At 44.7% G+C, this 15,441-nt stretch overlaps 1 protein-coding gene across 11 annotated transcripts in view; it reads right to left on the bottom strand.

Moving 5' to 3' along the window:
- Positions 1–15,441, bottom strand: part of KCNMA1 (potassium calcium-activated channel subfamily M alpha 1) — a 666,778-nt gene that overhangs the window by 198,407 nt on the left and 452,930 nt on the right. For all 11 annotated transcript variants that reach the window (XM_080926078.1, XM_080926079.1, XM_080926070.1 and 8 more), the window contains 2 exons: positions 1,674–1,784; positions 1–35 (listed from right to left, as the gene is read on the bottom strand). The exon at positions 1–35 is cut by the window's left edge and continues 71 nt beyond it. In XM_080926078.1, the coding sequence (XP_080782204.1) occupies positions 1–35; positions 1,674–1,784 (146 nt within the window). The remainder of the gene's footprint in view (positions 36–1,673; positions 1,785–15,441) is intronic.

The following is a 15,441-nucleotide window of genomic DNA, read 5'->3' as shown; positions in this document are numbered from 1 at the left end:
TGAACAGAGCCTCAAGCTCGAGGTTAGGGGAGATGCTGTGCAGACAGAGAGAAACAGCTGTTAAGGCAACATTGGGGATCTCAGACTCCATGGCTCCCTCAGTTTTAATTTCCACATAAGGACATATACATAGGCCCTGACCTTCAGAGAAGCCTCCTTCCTTGCCCTAAATGACTCATTTAAGAGAACAGAACCAGTCAATTCATAGACAACCAAGCCCAGTTGTCTCTGGTTTGACAAAAATTGGGGCCTGTGTGATAAAGTGTCCTCTTCATTGTTACCATTGGGAAATGGAGAGCTGGAACATCAGTGCTTATCGGTCAATCTATACCTACACCATGACATCTTATTCCTTCCACTCCATGGTCTAGGATTTCCCATCACTGCCTCCCTTTGCTTCAGGCCTTCCAGGTTAGATTGAGTCATAACACGGGTGGGGGGTCTCAATTTAGAGATGGCAGATTGTAGGGCATCTCAGCCTCCAGATTTAAGTAAGTTAATGCCTTACTAAAAGTCTACCCATGGTAAATGTATTTATATGGAGGGAATCTATCCTTAACTCAACTGTGTAGCCTGACCAGTAATTTTCTTTCACAGTAATAGCTGACATTTAGTGAGCATTTCCTGCATACCGAACTGGGCTCTGCACACTTCATATGGAGCGATTCATTTCATTCTTACTGCAATATTCCAAGGAAGTAGAATTGTCTCCTTTGGGACCCAAGGCACAGGGAAGTAAAGTGACTCGCCCAGGTAGCCCTTGGTTAAGTCAGGATTAAGACTAAAGAAGCAATGGACACCATGTCTACGGAGTCCATGGGAATCCATCTGCACAGAGCCAGACGGAGACTCAGGAACAACAGCACCAACATCCCTAACATACTGTGTGATAATTAATACTGTCAACCGGATGGGAGACAAAGCTCTGAGCATTTATATGAAGGTTTATGTAGACTGGATGAGGTGAAGGCGGAGTGGGTAGAGCCTCCATGAACATGGCAGTCCATCCTATGGGCTGGGGTCCCAGACTAGATGCAAAAGGACACAGCTAACTGAGCACTAGCATCCATCTCTCTCTGCTTTCAGACTGCAGATGTAGTGTGACCAGCTCACCAGCGTGTTCTCCTACTCTGACTCTGTGGATCCGCACAGTGCAGGAGGAAACAGACCTTCCTTCCTTTGAGTTAGTTTGTCAGGTCACAGCAGTGTAACAAGTAACTATGTCAGCCTGTTTCTTCTCTTGTCCTGCTGGGTCCCTCTCCTGCAGTGGCTAAGTAGCCACATGAGTTTATTAGTTATCTGACCCCAGCTCTGCAGACACAGCCGGTTGCACAGGTCCACTTTGAGGGACGCATAAGAGTGGCGACTTGGATCACTAGCGAATTCCACTGCTAGATCTTTCAGAAAGCAACTCCGATATAGTCCTACACTGCCTCACTGGAGTCTGCTTTCAACCCTAAACTAGGGTGATGCTTCATGGCCCAGGAGTTCTAAACTGACCTCCCCATTCTTGTGGACAAACTACCGTTTACCTAAGAAGCCAGCAGGGCTCATGACTTATTCAACCCTCTTCCAAGTCCCAACCACCTCCATCTCCACCACACCTACAGGCACTCAGAGAGAAGCGTGATTTTAGGCGGAGGGGGTCTGGTGACAGCAGCAGGCTCTCTTACTTGTGAAGGAAAACAATCTCCACGTTGACATCATCCCGGTCCTTGTGCAGAAAGTCCTTCAGGAAGTTGGAGACACTCTCCAGAGTAATGTGTCCACAGACTACAATGTGCCTGTACAGGAGAAGGCGGTTAGAGCCAACCAGATCCAGCAACATGACCCCACGTCCCGATCCCTGATTAGCAGAGGAACTGCAGCAGCTACAAGAACAATGAACATCTCCCCACTCAGCCCCAGTAAACCCAGCACCCATCTCCAGAGGGTCATGAGGCAAAGCGATGTTGCTAAGAGTTGCTCAGAGGTTCCTAGGCAGAAAAGAAAAAGCCCATGACTGCTCACCTGATGCTGCACAAAATCCTATTAAAAGCCCAGCCACTTGGCCAAGTGGTTTTATGCATTTAACAATAAGGGACATTATACTTGTGTGCTTAAATGCTACATTATCAAGTCCCTTGCAGATTCCTATCTCCCCCTTTCTGCCCACAAAGCGTCCTCCTGGGAGATTTACCGCAGCACTCTTGGTTTATGACATACAGCTTATCAGGTAATGAGATAACAAATCTTGCTGAAACGATGATTTTGTGTGTAAGAAAGCGGACTTTTATCAGGGTGGCTAATGTGCGGTTTGACACGTTATAGGCTCGGCTGGCCATAAGCAGTAAAAAGGAGATTTTGCATTTTTCCACCATAACTTCTCCAACAACGGGGGCATGTAACACTTTACAGTAAGTGAGCATCACTCAGGGCTAAATGGAGAAGGGACACCCGTGGAATGGACAATAGAGCTGCCGGCTAGGACCCTGTCCCCAGAGGGCTGCCGCCTCAGGGTGCTGAGCCTCTCAGAGAGCCAACCTAATTCACCTGAAGACACTTCCAATAGGCAGGAGCCAGGGAGATAATGAATGTGAAAATTTTGGCTTTGTTGTAGAGTGGTTTGAGCTCTGTTTCTAGAAATATCCATTCACCCCAAGGAAGTGGGATCCTTTTCCAGAGCACCGAAGACCTGCAGCTTCTCCAACATTTCTTCTGGAACCAGTGTGACCTTAACATCAGTGTACCCTTGACTCACATTTGCTTCATGATACTCAATCACAAGACCATGATCTGAAAATTGGCCCCAAGACCAAAAGGCTGAAGCTTGGCTGGGAAGCTGTAAGCACTGTCTTCTATCAAGGACACTGTGCTAAATGGCTCGACTCATACCCCTCAGACAGACAGTAACAGAGGACAGATCTCTAGTGTATCTTAAGACTATGTCAGGTGGTGAACATGCAGTGAGGCAGTTTCCCAGGACAAATTCCAAATGCCCAGGTCCTTTGCCCTTTATAATTTCTCTGTTCACATTGTACTATGGCAGGAATCTCATTGGCTGGAGGTAGACTATTATAGGAGGCGGTGGTGATAGTTTATGTGATGTCCCATTAGATGTCATTACAAGAGCCTGCCCTTTTGTGGCAATTTGGTGCTTGACTGAGGATGTGAGAATAATGTAGTGTACTCATTGGGGGAAAGATAACGGTGCAGAACAAAGAGTAAATCCATAGTGTGTGAGAGGAAGTTAATAATATTACCATTATGGACTATTATTGTTACAGCGGTGCAGTCAGCTATCAGGCAAATCATGGTCATGGAGGTGAAGAGAGAGTGACAGTGGGTCCCTCAGAAGAGACATCCTAACACGATCATATTACCCTCTCAACGGCACCTGCTAGGTTTGGGGACCACCTAGTCACTCATCCAAACTTAATGCCCATAAAGCTCCATATCACTTCTGACTGCAAGGCTTCGAAATGCACTATATAAGTGAATTCACCAAATAGACAAACTATTTGGATCTCCTTTTACCATTTTCATCATCTTTTAAAAGGTTTCTTGCAGCATAAGTGCACCTGTGCGCAACACAAAAGTAGGCATGCGGGTTCTGAACGAGAGCTATGACTATGAATTGACACACATGTCCAGAAAGTGACCAAGAAAGAGGATTTTCCTCCAAACTTGAACCCTGCACAAGTGATAATGGCGTTGCCTGATGCATCCTGATCCTGCACAAACACACTAGGATGGAGGAAGCTCCAACAGAAATCCAAGGTATCTCTGCAGTTGAGGCTATCTAGGTCTAGGCTGGGATAAGGAAGTCAGGTGACGAAGAGCTCTAGCTCCCCACATTGATGGCAAGGAAAGAATGTTCCAGAAAAGCTACTTATTCCAGTCCATCCAAGGAGAAGCTGAGAGGTCCGTCTCCGCTAACCAGCCTCTGTATCAGATACTGCCAACTTCAGAGTTCTATACTGGAATATGCCTGTTTATTATTCAAGGCGGGGCTCAAATAAATGGTGCCTAGAGATGGCTGAACACTCACCCTTCCTGTCCTGTACACAAAGAATGGAGGAAGCATCCTCCTCCCCTCCCCCGTTGCTGCTCTGAAACCACTCATCCTGAGAGAGATATGTGTGAAGTGGAAGGGGAGGAGATGAGCCCTGCCCCAACACATCACCCTCGAATCAAAGGTTCAGCCGGCTGATTTATTTAGCCTTAGAAAAAGTCATGGTTCTACTATTTGAAAGTGTGCCGGGTACATATAAAATATATTCCAATGCAATCAATATTATCCCTTAAGCCTTTAATTAGCTTTCACTTCTCTTAAGAAGTAAGTAGACAAATGCTGGCAGGAGAGAGGAAGGGGGTAAAAAGATTGACTTTTTTTTTTCATTTGGTGCTAGCTGTCTGATACCATGCTAGACAATTGAAAAAATATATCTTTTAGCTACAACATGATTTCTGGGGTGGAGAGCAGTCCTTATCAAAAAAGAAAGAAAAAAACTTCCTTCAATGTAATTGGTATTTTTGCTCAGAAGAAAAGGGGGAGTTGGGAGTAGGGGCTTGATTGAAAGCAGATTGCCTTTTTGCCCAGGGAGAGTTATTAGGTACATTATCATGGCAACCTTGAAGAAGCCATATTGTTCCAATCTGTCCTGTATCTGATCTGAAGATTTACAGCCTCCCCCTCTTTGTGCCAATAATCATTTCCCTCCATTTTGTTTTCCATACAGTGGAAGTTATCAGGGAGCCCACATATTGAACATGTCTGAAGGCCATCAGAATTGATGGATAAGGAAATACTGCCTCTCTAGCTCTGGATCAGCACCAGAAGATCAGACCTGGCGGCCCATGTCTGAGGAAGCGCCAGACTCCCTACGGAAGCATGGGGAAAGGTTGGCAAGTGGATATAATCCCAGACAGTAGTTTGGGGAGGAATACTGTTTCAGAAAGAAGAAACGCTAAAGGTAGTATTCCATCCATTCAATATGACTGAAGATAGTTTACAACTGAGAGCAGTGTGTGGGCTCCTTGGAAGCAGTGGATATTTACAGGGCGTGATTTGAGGAAGGTCAGAGATCCCTGTCCCACTGATCTCTGCTAGCTTCCACAATACCTCCAGACCTGCCTGGTGAGATTCATACTCTGATGTCAGACACTTAGTAATTACATAGTCTTCGACAGGTCTCACTAGGCTTTTCATCTTAGGAGCAACAATTCAGAGCTATACCGGCACTGTAAAGAGTGCTTCATTCCTGAGCTCATCTCCAAGATTTACTTGGAGAGATAATACATGGGTGGGTCAGCAAAGAAGCCCACCATCAGCATTCTAAACTGATGTGGACTGGGTGATGTCTTTATATCACTACACAGCATGTGGCCTGTGCAATTCCATCCAATCCTCAAACAACTGCAGGTTCTTACCATCAGCATGTCTTTAATTCTCCCCTCTGAAGTTGTTTCTATACGATGCACATCTTATGGTCACAGGAAGTAAAAATACTAGACCCTGGATGTAGTCCAGGTGTTGAGACTCCAGTGCTCCAAGGGAGGAGGAGCTGATAGGTGAGGGTTGGTACCTGTCAGCTTCTGCTCCCTCAGGGTGGGTAGGATTGGCCACTGCATGAAGGAGGAGGTACTGCAGTTCTTAGAGGTTCAGAGAGGTTTGTTGTGGGGATGGGATAGACAGAGACAAAATTCCCATAAGACATCACAATTTCTAGGCATCTCTAGTTTAGGCTATACCTGCTCAATTGGCCCAGAAAGTTCAAGGAAACAAACAACAACAACAAAATAATAATAAGCAACACAGAAATTACCAACGCCACTGTGCATAGGCTCTAAACAAAGCTTTAACTTTAGTCATACACTCTGAGAAGTCAAGGGGCTTCAAAAGTAATGTCAATATCTGGATCAGACTTTGCTTTCCTATGAGGCTGAGGACTCGCCCACCAGACCAGGAATTTGAAGGAAGACAAAGAGATCACCATTTGCAGTAGAAGTTATTTAAGTGGGTCACACTGAAAGGAACTAAACCATTTTCATCTGTGGCTCTGGATGTAGCCTCTTTGAGCCTAATGTTAATCCTCATGCTTGCATTCTACATGGCCCTGATGCCTTGGACTGTGAAGACAGACAACAGCTCTAAATCAGTAACCATTTCTACTTGAATATGATTGATGTTTGTGGGCGGGACAAAGCTTGAAGGATGAACAGATATTTCTGAGGCAAAGGTAAAATAGATGTAAGCTAATATTAATGGCTTAGATGAAAGAGCTGTCTCAGATGTACAAGGAAGTATATTAAATATTAACACAGTGGTAGCAAATTACTTGGTGGAAGAAAGTTATTTATCTGGTACCAGCACTAAGGTCTCTAGACAGATGGGTAGCATAGGTAGGGTGTGCAACAACTAAGGTGTCTTGAGGTTGAGTGTGGTTGTATAAGAAGAGACCAATGTATGAGTACACTGGACTTTCTCAGGGGTAACTTACTTATGCCATAGGGCATCAGTCATCACCAAATATTTATGACTGTTCTCCTACAACCACTGGCCACCTCCACCTCTAGAATGTGGTCACATATGTTCTCCTTGGTCACTCTACTTTTGTTGTTCTGAGGGCCAGGAAAGCTAACATTCCAGAGTCTAGTGGCAACCTGTTTCAGAATCCAATTCCACTCCTGTGGTTTATAGTGGCCTTATAGCAGGAGATAGAAGAGGAGGACAGGGCTTTTCAAGGCTCTGATGCTGGGCCACCAGGGAGTCATAAAGAGTTAGCTTAGTTCGATGAGAACAAAAATCTATACACTTTACATGTGTGGGTGTGTGATCACAGGCAAACACACACACACACACACACACACACACACACACACACACACACACACACACACACACACCAGGCATTATTTCTAAGATCCAACCACCTTTGAAACAGTTCACACTTCACCATGACAAGATATTGGTGGTAGGTTCCCACTCACATGTCCAGGTATATCCTTATTAACTTCCGAGGGTGTGTGGCACATTCTTTGTCTAATGCCTCTATTCATTTGATGAGGACACAAGCTCAGCTATTTGGTGCAAAGTGAACACCCAAGCAGGGCAGAACAGACCTCTCTATTTGATGCTTTCTAAAAAGAAGCATCATTGAATGACATGGAAAGGACCTTGGCTAGGTAACAAGAAACTGGGGAGCAGGCCTCTGTGACTTGGAGCCAGTAACCATAAGTGAAGTGGCTGACGGGGCCTCACCCACCAGACCCTCATGAATCCCTACGGGGTGCTTGCTCCCTGCCTATAAGCTAATTCTTGTCATAATTTTATCTTGTCTAGACGTCTGCAATCCCTTCCTGATTGATTTCCCTGTTTACTCCCCCCACCTCCCTCAATCTCCCAAAAGCCAAAGAGCAAAGACTGAGGCAAAGCTGACCGCAATCAGGTCTTCCAAGGTCGGGGAGGTCTTAGATCTCTCCTTAGCAGGGCTTTGCACCAGGAAGATAGTATGAAATGCATGTCTCTGGGCTGTTTATTTTTAAAGATACTGTATCCATTTTTACTGGAACGAGTATAAAGAACTTAAGAAACCCATAGCTACCCTGTCACAATAAATCATATGGAGTAAATTGAAAATCCTATACAGCTTTTTCTGAATACATTGCACTCACTTTGTCAAAGAGGTAGATGAAATGTGGCATGTATTGATCTAGATGTCTCTGTGAAACTATAATATTTATATCAGATACATATGCTAGACTCTCTTCTGTCTTTCTGCTAAGCCTTCTAATCATGTCTCTTACATCCCGACCTCTTCCCAGCACCTCCCACCATTAGTAGCCCCTGGCGTGAGGTGATGGGTTTTTAGCAGTACTTGTCAAGGAGAGTGGGTAGCATTTTATCACACAGAAACTGGGCAGTTGGACACCCTGTAAGCCTCATGGTAATCAGGACCAAGCATTATACTTGCCCTGCTGTGTTGAACTTGAACTTTTCTCATGAAAGCTGGACTTCACTTCCCACATCACCTAGCTGTGTCTTTCTGGCTGCTTTGTCTTAAGGTTCTGATTTGAATTGTGCCTTCAGATCAGTTTCTATTGAGTTCTCTCCTCCTGGCTTGTGACTCCATTGCAGAATAAAAAGTAAATCCATTCCAACCTTCCTTTTTTTCTTTATTGAAAAATCTGTTCCCACAAGTCTGTCATGACAATGGGGAAAGAGATTGTCACCAGTAATCAAAGCAAACTGACTAGAGCCTGCTGTCCATGTCTTGCCATCCTACCCGAGCATCTAGCTTTAGCTCAGCATGAACACACACAGGCCATTTGTTTTCAAGACTTATTTGTTGCAAAAAGTATGTTTGGCTCAGACAGTAAGCCAGAGGAAACATGGTCCACATTCGGCAGTAAACTGCAAAACGGCTGTCCAACTCATCCTCCTGGAATCTTCCCCCAAGTCTATAAAGGAGCAGAAAAAATAAAAACACGGAGTACTTGTCATGGCCCCATCCCAAACTGACTATAACTATTTCCTGTGAGAGAAAGGAAGAAATAAAAAAGAAAAAGAAAGGAAGAAAGGAAGGAAGAAAAGGGGAAGTGTTTAAAGCTAAGATCATCTACTCTTGGCCACATCTACTACTTTGCTAACGATCATGGAAGGAAATGTGATCTGCCTCCTGGTGAGGAAGAGAGAGGAGCAATCGTCTTATGCAGCTGTCAACAGGGGTATTTTGAAAAAGGCAGTCTGCTTTACTGCTTCGCTAAATGGGGCAGACAGTGGAGCAAACAGATCCAAACAGCTCAGCAAAGGCACCTTCATGACGCAGAGCTTCAAGGTCAGGGAGCAGAGCATTGAATGACAAAGCAGAGGAGGCTGGGGAGCCCTTTCCCAGAACTTGGCCCACAAACTGATGCACTTTGTCATTTGTAGCTGAGAACTAAGCCACCATTACAAACCATAATAAGATTTCCACAATCAGACAGGATACAGGATCAGAGTTAGACTAAGGTAAGGGATAGCTACACATCTGTTGTAGTATATAACCTCCACAGACTGTCAATCCAAGGCTTGACAAAGAGAGCCTTAGCATAGGCTGGTTCCACCTATCAAGCATACGCCATTCATCCTGTCAAAAACCATCTCACTTTTAATTATACGTGGTTTTGTTTTCTCTCATCCAGTTTCCATACCCAAGAGAGTCCAGTTGTTACTCAAAATAATGTGAGTAGTTGAACCATGCTGATGGTCAAATTCTGTAATGAATAACCATGAATTTCTGCTTCCTGGATCACAGATCCTCATTTCTGGTGTTCTCTGTCCTTTCTGGGACCTTGCTCTTCAGACCTCCCCTGGATTTTATAAGTTACTCTATTCGTTTTTAAACAACTGCTTACTCGGCAACATCCATTTCCATTGCTTACAACCATAGAAACCTAAGGGTAGATTTGTTGACCTTTGTTTCAGTTTCTCATTTAGTTTTTTACAAGTATCCAGTGTTCATATATTACCACATCAGCACCACTTAGTTATTTTTTTTTTCTCTGTCATTTCCTTTAAGGGAGAGGAGTTTTATGTGGATATGTGCAGGTGAGTACACAGGCCCGGGGAAGCCAGAGGTTGGCATTGGACATCTCCCTCGATCACTCACTAACCTATTTTCTGAAATAAGGTCACTCACTGAACCTGGAATTCACAGGTTTGGTTGTGCTGGATAACTGCTGAATTCCAGGGATCCACATAGTTCTGACTCCCCAGCTCTGGGGTTAAGGGTATGTGATCCTTTGTCTGGATTTTAAAATATACTTTCTAGGGATCCAAAACTCAGGACCTTGATGCTAGCACAACAATCACTCTACAAACTAGCCATCACCTCAAGCCCTAGACAGCCTTATTAATAAGTGACTGTACCATGGCAAAGCAATCACAAATGACACTGATTCCTCCTTGGGTCTCCTAATACACTCTGGCCTCTCATTACTTGGGACTCAGTGACTCTTAGCCATTCTCAATAGAACAGGGCACCACTGAGGTGACCCTTTTCATCCTACACGCTTTTCTTTCCTGGATAGCATGTTTCTTTCCTTAGACCAAAGATGTTTACCTGCCTCTACCTGCTGCTGCTGCTGTACCTGAACAAACACAGAAATTACTGTCCCAGATAGGCCAACCTCACTTCTTGGGAATGAAGGTGGCTGAGGGAAAATGGATTCCAAATTGTGTAAAAAGTGTGTGCTTTTGTCATTGGGAGGGGTATTGATGTGTAATCATGTGTCCTATGCCTACTTCACATCCTACTGGTCCCGAGTATCTGTCTCATTGTGATAATCTGACGCTTCTCCCCCCTGAATGCCCACTAAACTCAAAGGGTGCTGTCTCACCCATTATCTCTGAGAATACTAGTTTAGACTCGACTACCTTTCCTGGGTTGCCTATTTGATAAGTAAGATTTTTAGGCACATTGGCTTTCTGCTGTTACCTTGGCCCTAAAGAGCCCAAGTGAGCTCATTCAACAATCTGAGTTGTCACATGCTCTTAGGAACACTATCTCTAATGTGCCTCCTGCCTTCCTGGTTGTTTCACACTGTCCCGATTTTATTGTACCAAATTCCAGCCAAAAGAACAGTTCACTGGGACGATGCGACTGCATAATCCAGATCCCATTTAGTTGCCACTGTCTTCTTGGACAGCTCTGATTGGACAAGGAGTCACATGTTCTCCATGACACTTGTTCTCTTAAGCGTAGAGTTCAACACGACTCCTGGCTCATGGGAGAGTTTGAATAATTGTAGAGAGCCAATGTGTTGGAATAGGTGTTTTCCTAAATTGGCTTTAGATGAAAGCTGGCATGACCCTTTGGCATCTGTGAGGAGCATCATAAAACTTCTTCAAATGGTGTACATGTATCTCTGACTTGCCTCCACATCTCCTTATTGGAATAGCACAGAGGAGGGAGAGCAGATGACTTTTCCTGACAACTGGTACCCCCCGTTCAGAGCTAGTCTCCACGGTGTGGGGGAGGGAGCAGGAGGAGAGTACTACCATGCAATACTAGTACTTTGTGGACGTTCAACTCTGACAGCAACAGAATCAGATTTCTACAACCTTCACATTGCATTGGCTTCTATGATATTTTAATACAATGAGACACTGGACTTGGCCAGTTAGAAGGTTTGCTGTTTTATTTTCAGAGCATGGTGACAGCAGTAGTGGAAAGAACCCCAAGTCTACGAGGCGCTGCTCGTCGCAACTCTGGAAAGACTTCTAGCACAATGAATGGCATGACAGGAAGACAGAAAATAGGGTGCAACTTAGTCTCGGATGCTTGCATTTGTTCCTGGGATTCTAAATCTACCCAGCAAGGGTTCACTCCATCAAACATGAGGCTGAGCAAAAAGAGTCTTTTGGGATTATAATTAGAAAATTCATAATCAGAATTCCTTTGTAAATGGAGGTAAGACTATTTGAAAGCAAAAGTCTATGCCTGAATGCACCTCACCCCCCCCCCACCTCCCCAAGATACCCAGTTCATCTCCCACCTACAATTCTATTCTTGTTTGGAGAACAATAGATGGAACATTCTGCTAAGTGTGGGGAAGGGAAGAAAGACAGCAGGGAAGGGGGGGCAGAGGGGAAGAAGCCTTCATCCTATCCACATTATCCAGAGTTTGATTGACTATGCAGCCAAGTCTCTTTTCAGGAGATGTTCAGGTTTGAAAAGGACCGAAGATGTGCCTTAGAAGGATCCAAAGCAGATGCACTCATCAAGACCCCTGCCATTGGAAAGGACTACCTGGGACACTACATCATGTGAGACATCTAATGCCAAACGCTTTGTGATCTGCCTCTCAGTACTCAATTTCAGAAGTCACCAGGGGTCATTTTCCCAAAGGATGAGGGCAATATCTTTTTTTTTTCTTTTTCTTTTTCCCTTTCCACAAAAAGTTTAATGCTAATCAAAGCAGAATGCTTAATCAGTTCAAGATGGTCTGTCAGCTTGAATTATCTATTTGTCTTCCTATTTACTGTATCTGTCTGTCTACAATTCTTTGTATCTTTGTGAAAATCAGTTATTAGGGCCCATGTTTCTTTCTGACTACAATCGCTACCAGATGAACCTCCCCGGTGATATGTTGATGATTTGCTAATTTATGGTTTTTAAAATCTAGGAATTCTGAGATATTGCCGGGGAGTCACGTGGGCTACGAGAGGAGAAGTGCTCAATGCCTTTCTTGACAAGGGATCAAAGATTGTGTAAAATACAAGACTTCAGTCCCATTTCAACCTAAGCAATGTCTGAAGCAGAGAAATCGTAAATGGCATCTTATAGAAAACAGCCCTCCCAAGAGCAGTACAGCCCTTACAAGCCTGGGAAAAGTGAGAGTGAGCGTCACCCGAGATCCACGTAAACAGGAAAGGAAAGCAGGCCCATGGTATCAAGCCAAGATAACACTACATGAATCAACCCACATCCCACTCTTGTACACTGGAGGCCAGGCTGAGAGCAGCCACAGCATTGCAGGAAGACTCCCTGGGATCTGAGGCAGGTTTAAATGAGCTCTCGAGCTGAACTTCCCTACCACTTAGGTGGTCAAATAGCACAGAGCTCAAGAGAGGAAGAGCTGTGGTGTGGCTGGAGGGTTTAATAGGTGTGCTGGAATGTATCTGTCCCTGATGCCTGGCACAGAGCAGGCACTCAATAGACACATGTGGAATGAATAAACATGAAGGTATGGCACATGGTGACTCTCTTTAGGCAAGGGTAGAGCACAGAGAGGGTATGTAAAAAGAATCTTTGTGAGGAAATAACCATATTATGGCCTTTAGAAAAATGGCCTGGAACCACTGTGGGTAAAACTTGAAGGTGGGCGGGGGGGGGATGGAGGGGCAGCCCATGTTGATTCAAGGTAGTAAGTAGGCAGAAAGAAATACACAGGGTCTGAGAAAGAGAGAGAGAGGGAGCGAAGGAGGGAGAGAAAGAGAGAGAGAGAGAGAGAGAGAGAGAGAGAGAGAGAGAGAGAGAGAGAGAGCATGTGAAAGAGAAGAGCAGTCTATTTTGAATACATAAACTAGGCCCCAATCATAAGAAATCAGAAGATGCATACAACCCCGTGCCTAGGAGGCAGAGAAGAATGCCCCAGCAAGTTAGAGATTGTGAAGCAGATATAGTTATTCTCTGAATTCTTGCAGTATTAGGTCCAGATGAGGGTAGAAATATGGTCCCAGGTACACATGGAATCCTTTAAATAAATTCACTGTTATCTCTTGGAAGAACTCAAAATGGGCCAATCCACAAATGCCAAAACTGACCCAGATAAAATAGAATGTTATTTGTAGGTGCGAGACCAACACTGAAGCTCCAGAGATGGCTTCATTGCTCTGGAGCAAGATATGGGTTTGGCTGTAGGACTCCCTACTCTAGAATGGGGAAGTCACCATGGAGATTTTCCTTCCATGCTAATTACACTGAGCTTCCTGTTCTCCTTTGTCTACCCCTTGTCTTCTATTATTCCTTCCTCTCCATGAGTCCTCTCAGCTTCTGGCTACCCAAAATTTCTGCAGCCCTCTACACCCACCCTGTTCTCTCTGTCCCAAACACCTGGGCCAGAACTACCTCAGTTTGGGGCCACAGAAGCCACTTTGTGGGAAGCACAAGGTCTGGATGTCCCCCCAGCTGTGCTGTCTCTATCCAGGGGGTTATAGATGATAGATTCCTCTCTGTGGCCAATTATTTTCTATGGCCCTTGGCCATCTGACCTTGGACCATGATCTTGTCAGTTCTCATAAATTAACCAGGAGTAGAATGAATGACAGTCAGAGAAGAAACCTCTGGGGAAACCATAAGAGGCTGTGGGAGGAAAAGACCAAGAACCCCAAGGCCATGGGAGTCTCAGTATTCCCCATCCCTCCACCACCTCTAAGCAGTTTTCATTGTAAACGGAGGAAAGGAGGCAGAGTCAAAGGCCTTGGGAGGCAGGCTGGGCCGTGGGAGGGCTACTATAGTGAAGAAGATTCAGGGTCTCAGCACAAGAGGCTAATTGTCCCCAATATTGCCAACATGGATAATTTTCATGGTTCATGATTGAACCCTTTGTTTGTTAACACTTTGGTCTCTGTTCTCAGGGGTCCCTATAAGAGGCACAGCGGCCGGCCTATGCATAGGTACCTGAACCTATGTTGGGATACATGATGTAATGAAAAGGGTGAAGAAAGCTTCGCCAGACCTTTGATTCCTGTGGACAGGAAGGAAGTTTTGAGAATTCCACAGGAAATAGTTCTGTTGTGCCAAACACATTGATTAAAAGTCACAAGGCAGCGCCAAGGAAACTCCCACATGCTCCGACACCCCATGCGGCTGTCCTCCATTGCTTTGCATTGCTCTGTTATCCTGACTTTTTATCCCGAATGATCTTTGGATTTCCCATTGTGTGTCCCCACAATTTGTGGGACATAAGTCACGGTCAGTCGTCTGACAAGTTAATATACTGTTCTGAGTAGTTACTGCTGAAAGAAATATGCACATACCAAAAAAAAAAAGTCTCCTAACTATATATACATTTAAGTTGTTTTCTAGGTATTTGCTGACTTCAGTCCTGGGGGTAGCATGTGGATGTGTGGATGAGGACAGCACATGCATCTCTGCATGCACCAAACTCAAAGTGCTGCCTGCTATTTTAAGAGTCCAAACTCCAGTTCTCAACAAAGTTAAGCCCCTTTCCTTTTGCAAATGCATTTAATTTTATCTGGAAACTTTCTGACATTCAGAATAGAACAACTGTAGTTTCTCATTATGTTTGCTGCCAGAATCCATGCTTCGTTGCTCAAGTAAAGACCTTATATTGCTAATTACTACCACATGCCCATATCCCAAGCGAAAGGAAACTTATTGATTCTGACAGCCCATTCTCTCAACACTGAATTCCAAATGAAAACTCAAATTTTGGCCAAACATAACATTTCATCAATCTTGTTCTACTGACTGGAAAACCAACATCAAACAAAGGGTGCTAATGGCCCTTTATTACCGTTCCTTTCCCAAGCCTATATTTTCTGATGAAAGATCTAAGTGACCAAGGGCTTCTTTAAACTACTTGGTAATTAGCTTTTGAACCAGGAAACAATGCATAAAGTAACGAGAGAACAGCCCCAGTGTTGATGACAGGGCGTATACTATATCCTGCAGGGTCTGGGGACTTTGGAGACCCAAAAGAGAACATTAAAAGCAAAATGCATTTTCACAAAGGAGAGAGAGGGGAGGTGGCAGGGAGAAAGAGGCAGAGGGAGAGGGGGAGAGAGGGAGGGAAGGAGAGAGGGAGGGGGCTGGAAAAGTGGTGATAACAGATCACAGAGTCAGAACAAAACTGGAGGAGGTCCCATGAAGTCCTCAGCAGGTGGGGCTTTGGGTGGACATGGCAGCCTTTAAACCTGACCGGATCAGACCAGGCCAGGCCAGCTCTGAG

Source organism: Micromys minutus (genome assembly GCF_963924665.1).
Source record: "Micromys minutus genome assembly, chromosome: 12".
Lineage (NCBI taxonomy): Eukaryota > Metazoa > Chordata > Mammalia > Rodentia > Muridae > Micromys > Micromys minutus.
This window is presented reverse-complemented; position numbering and strand designations above follow the sequence as displayed.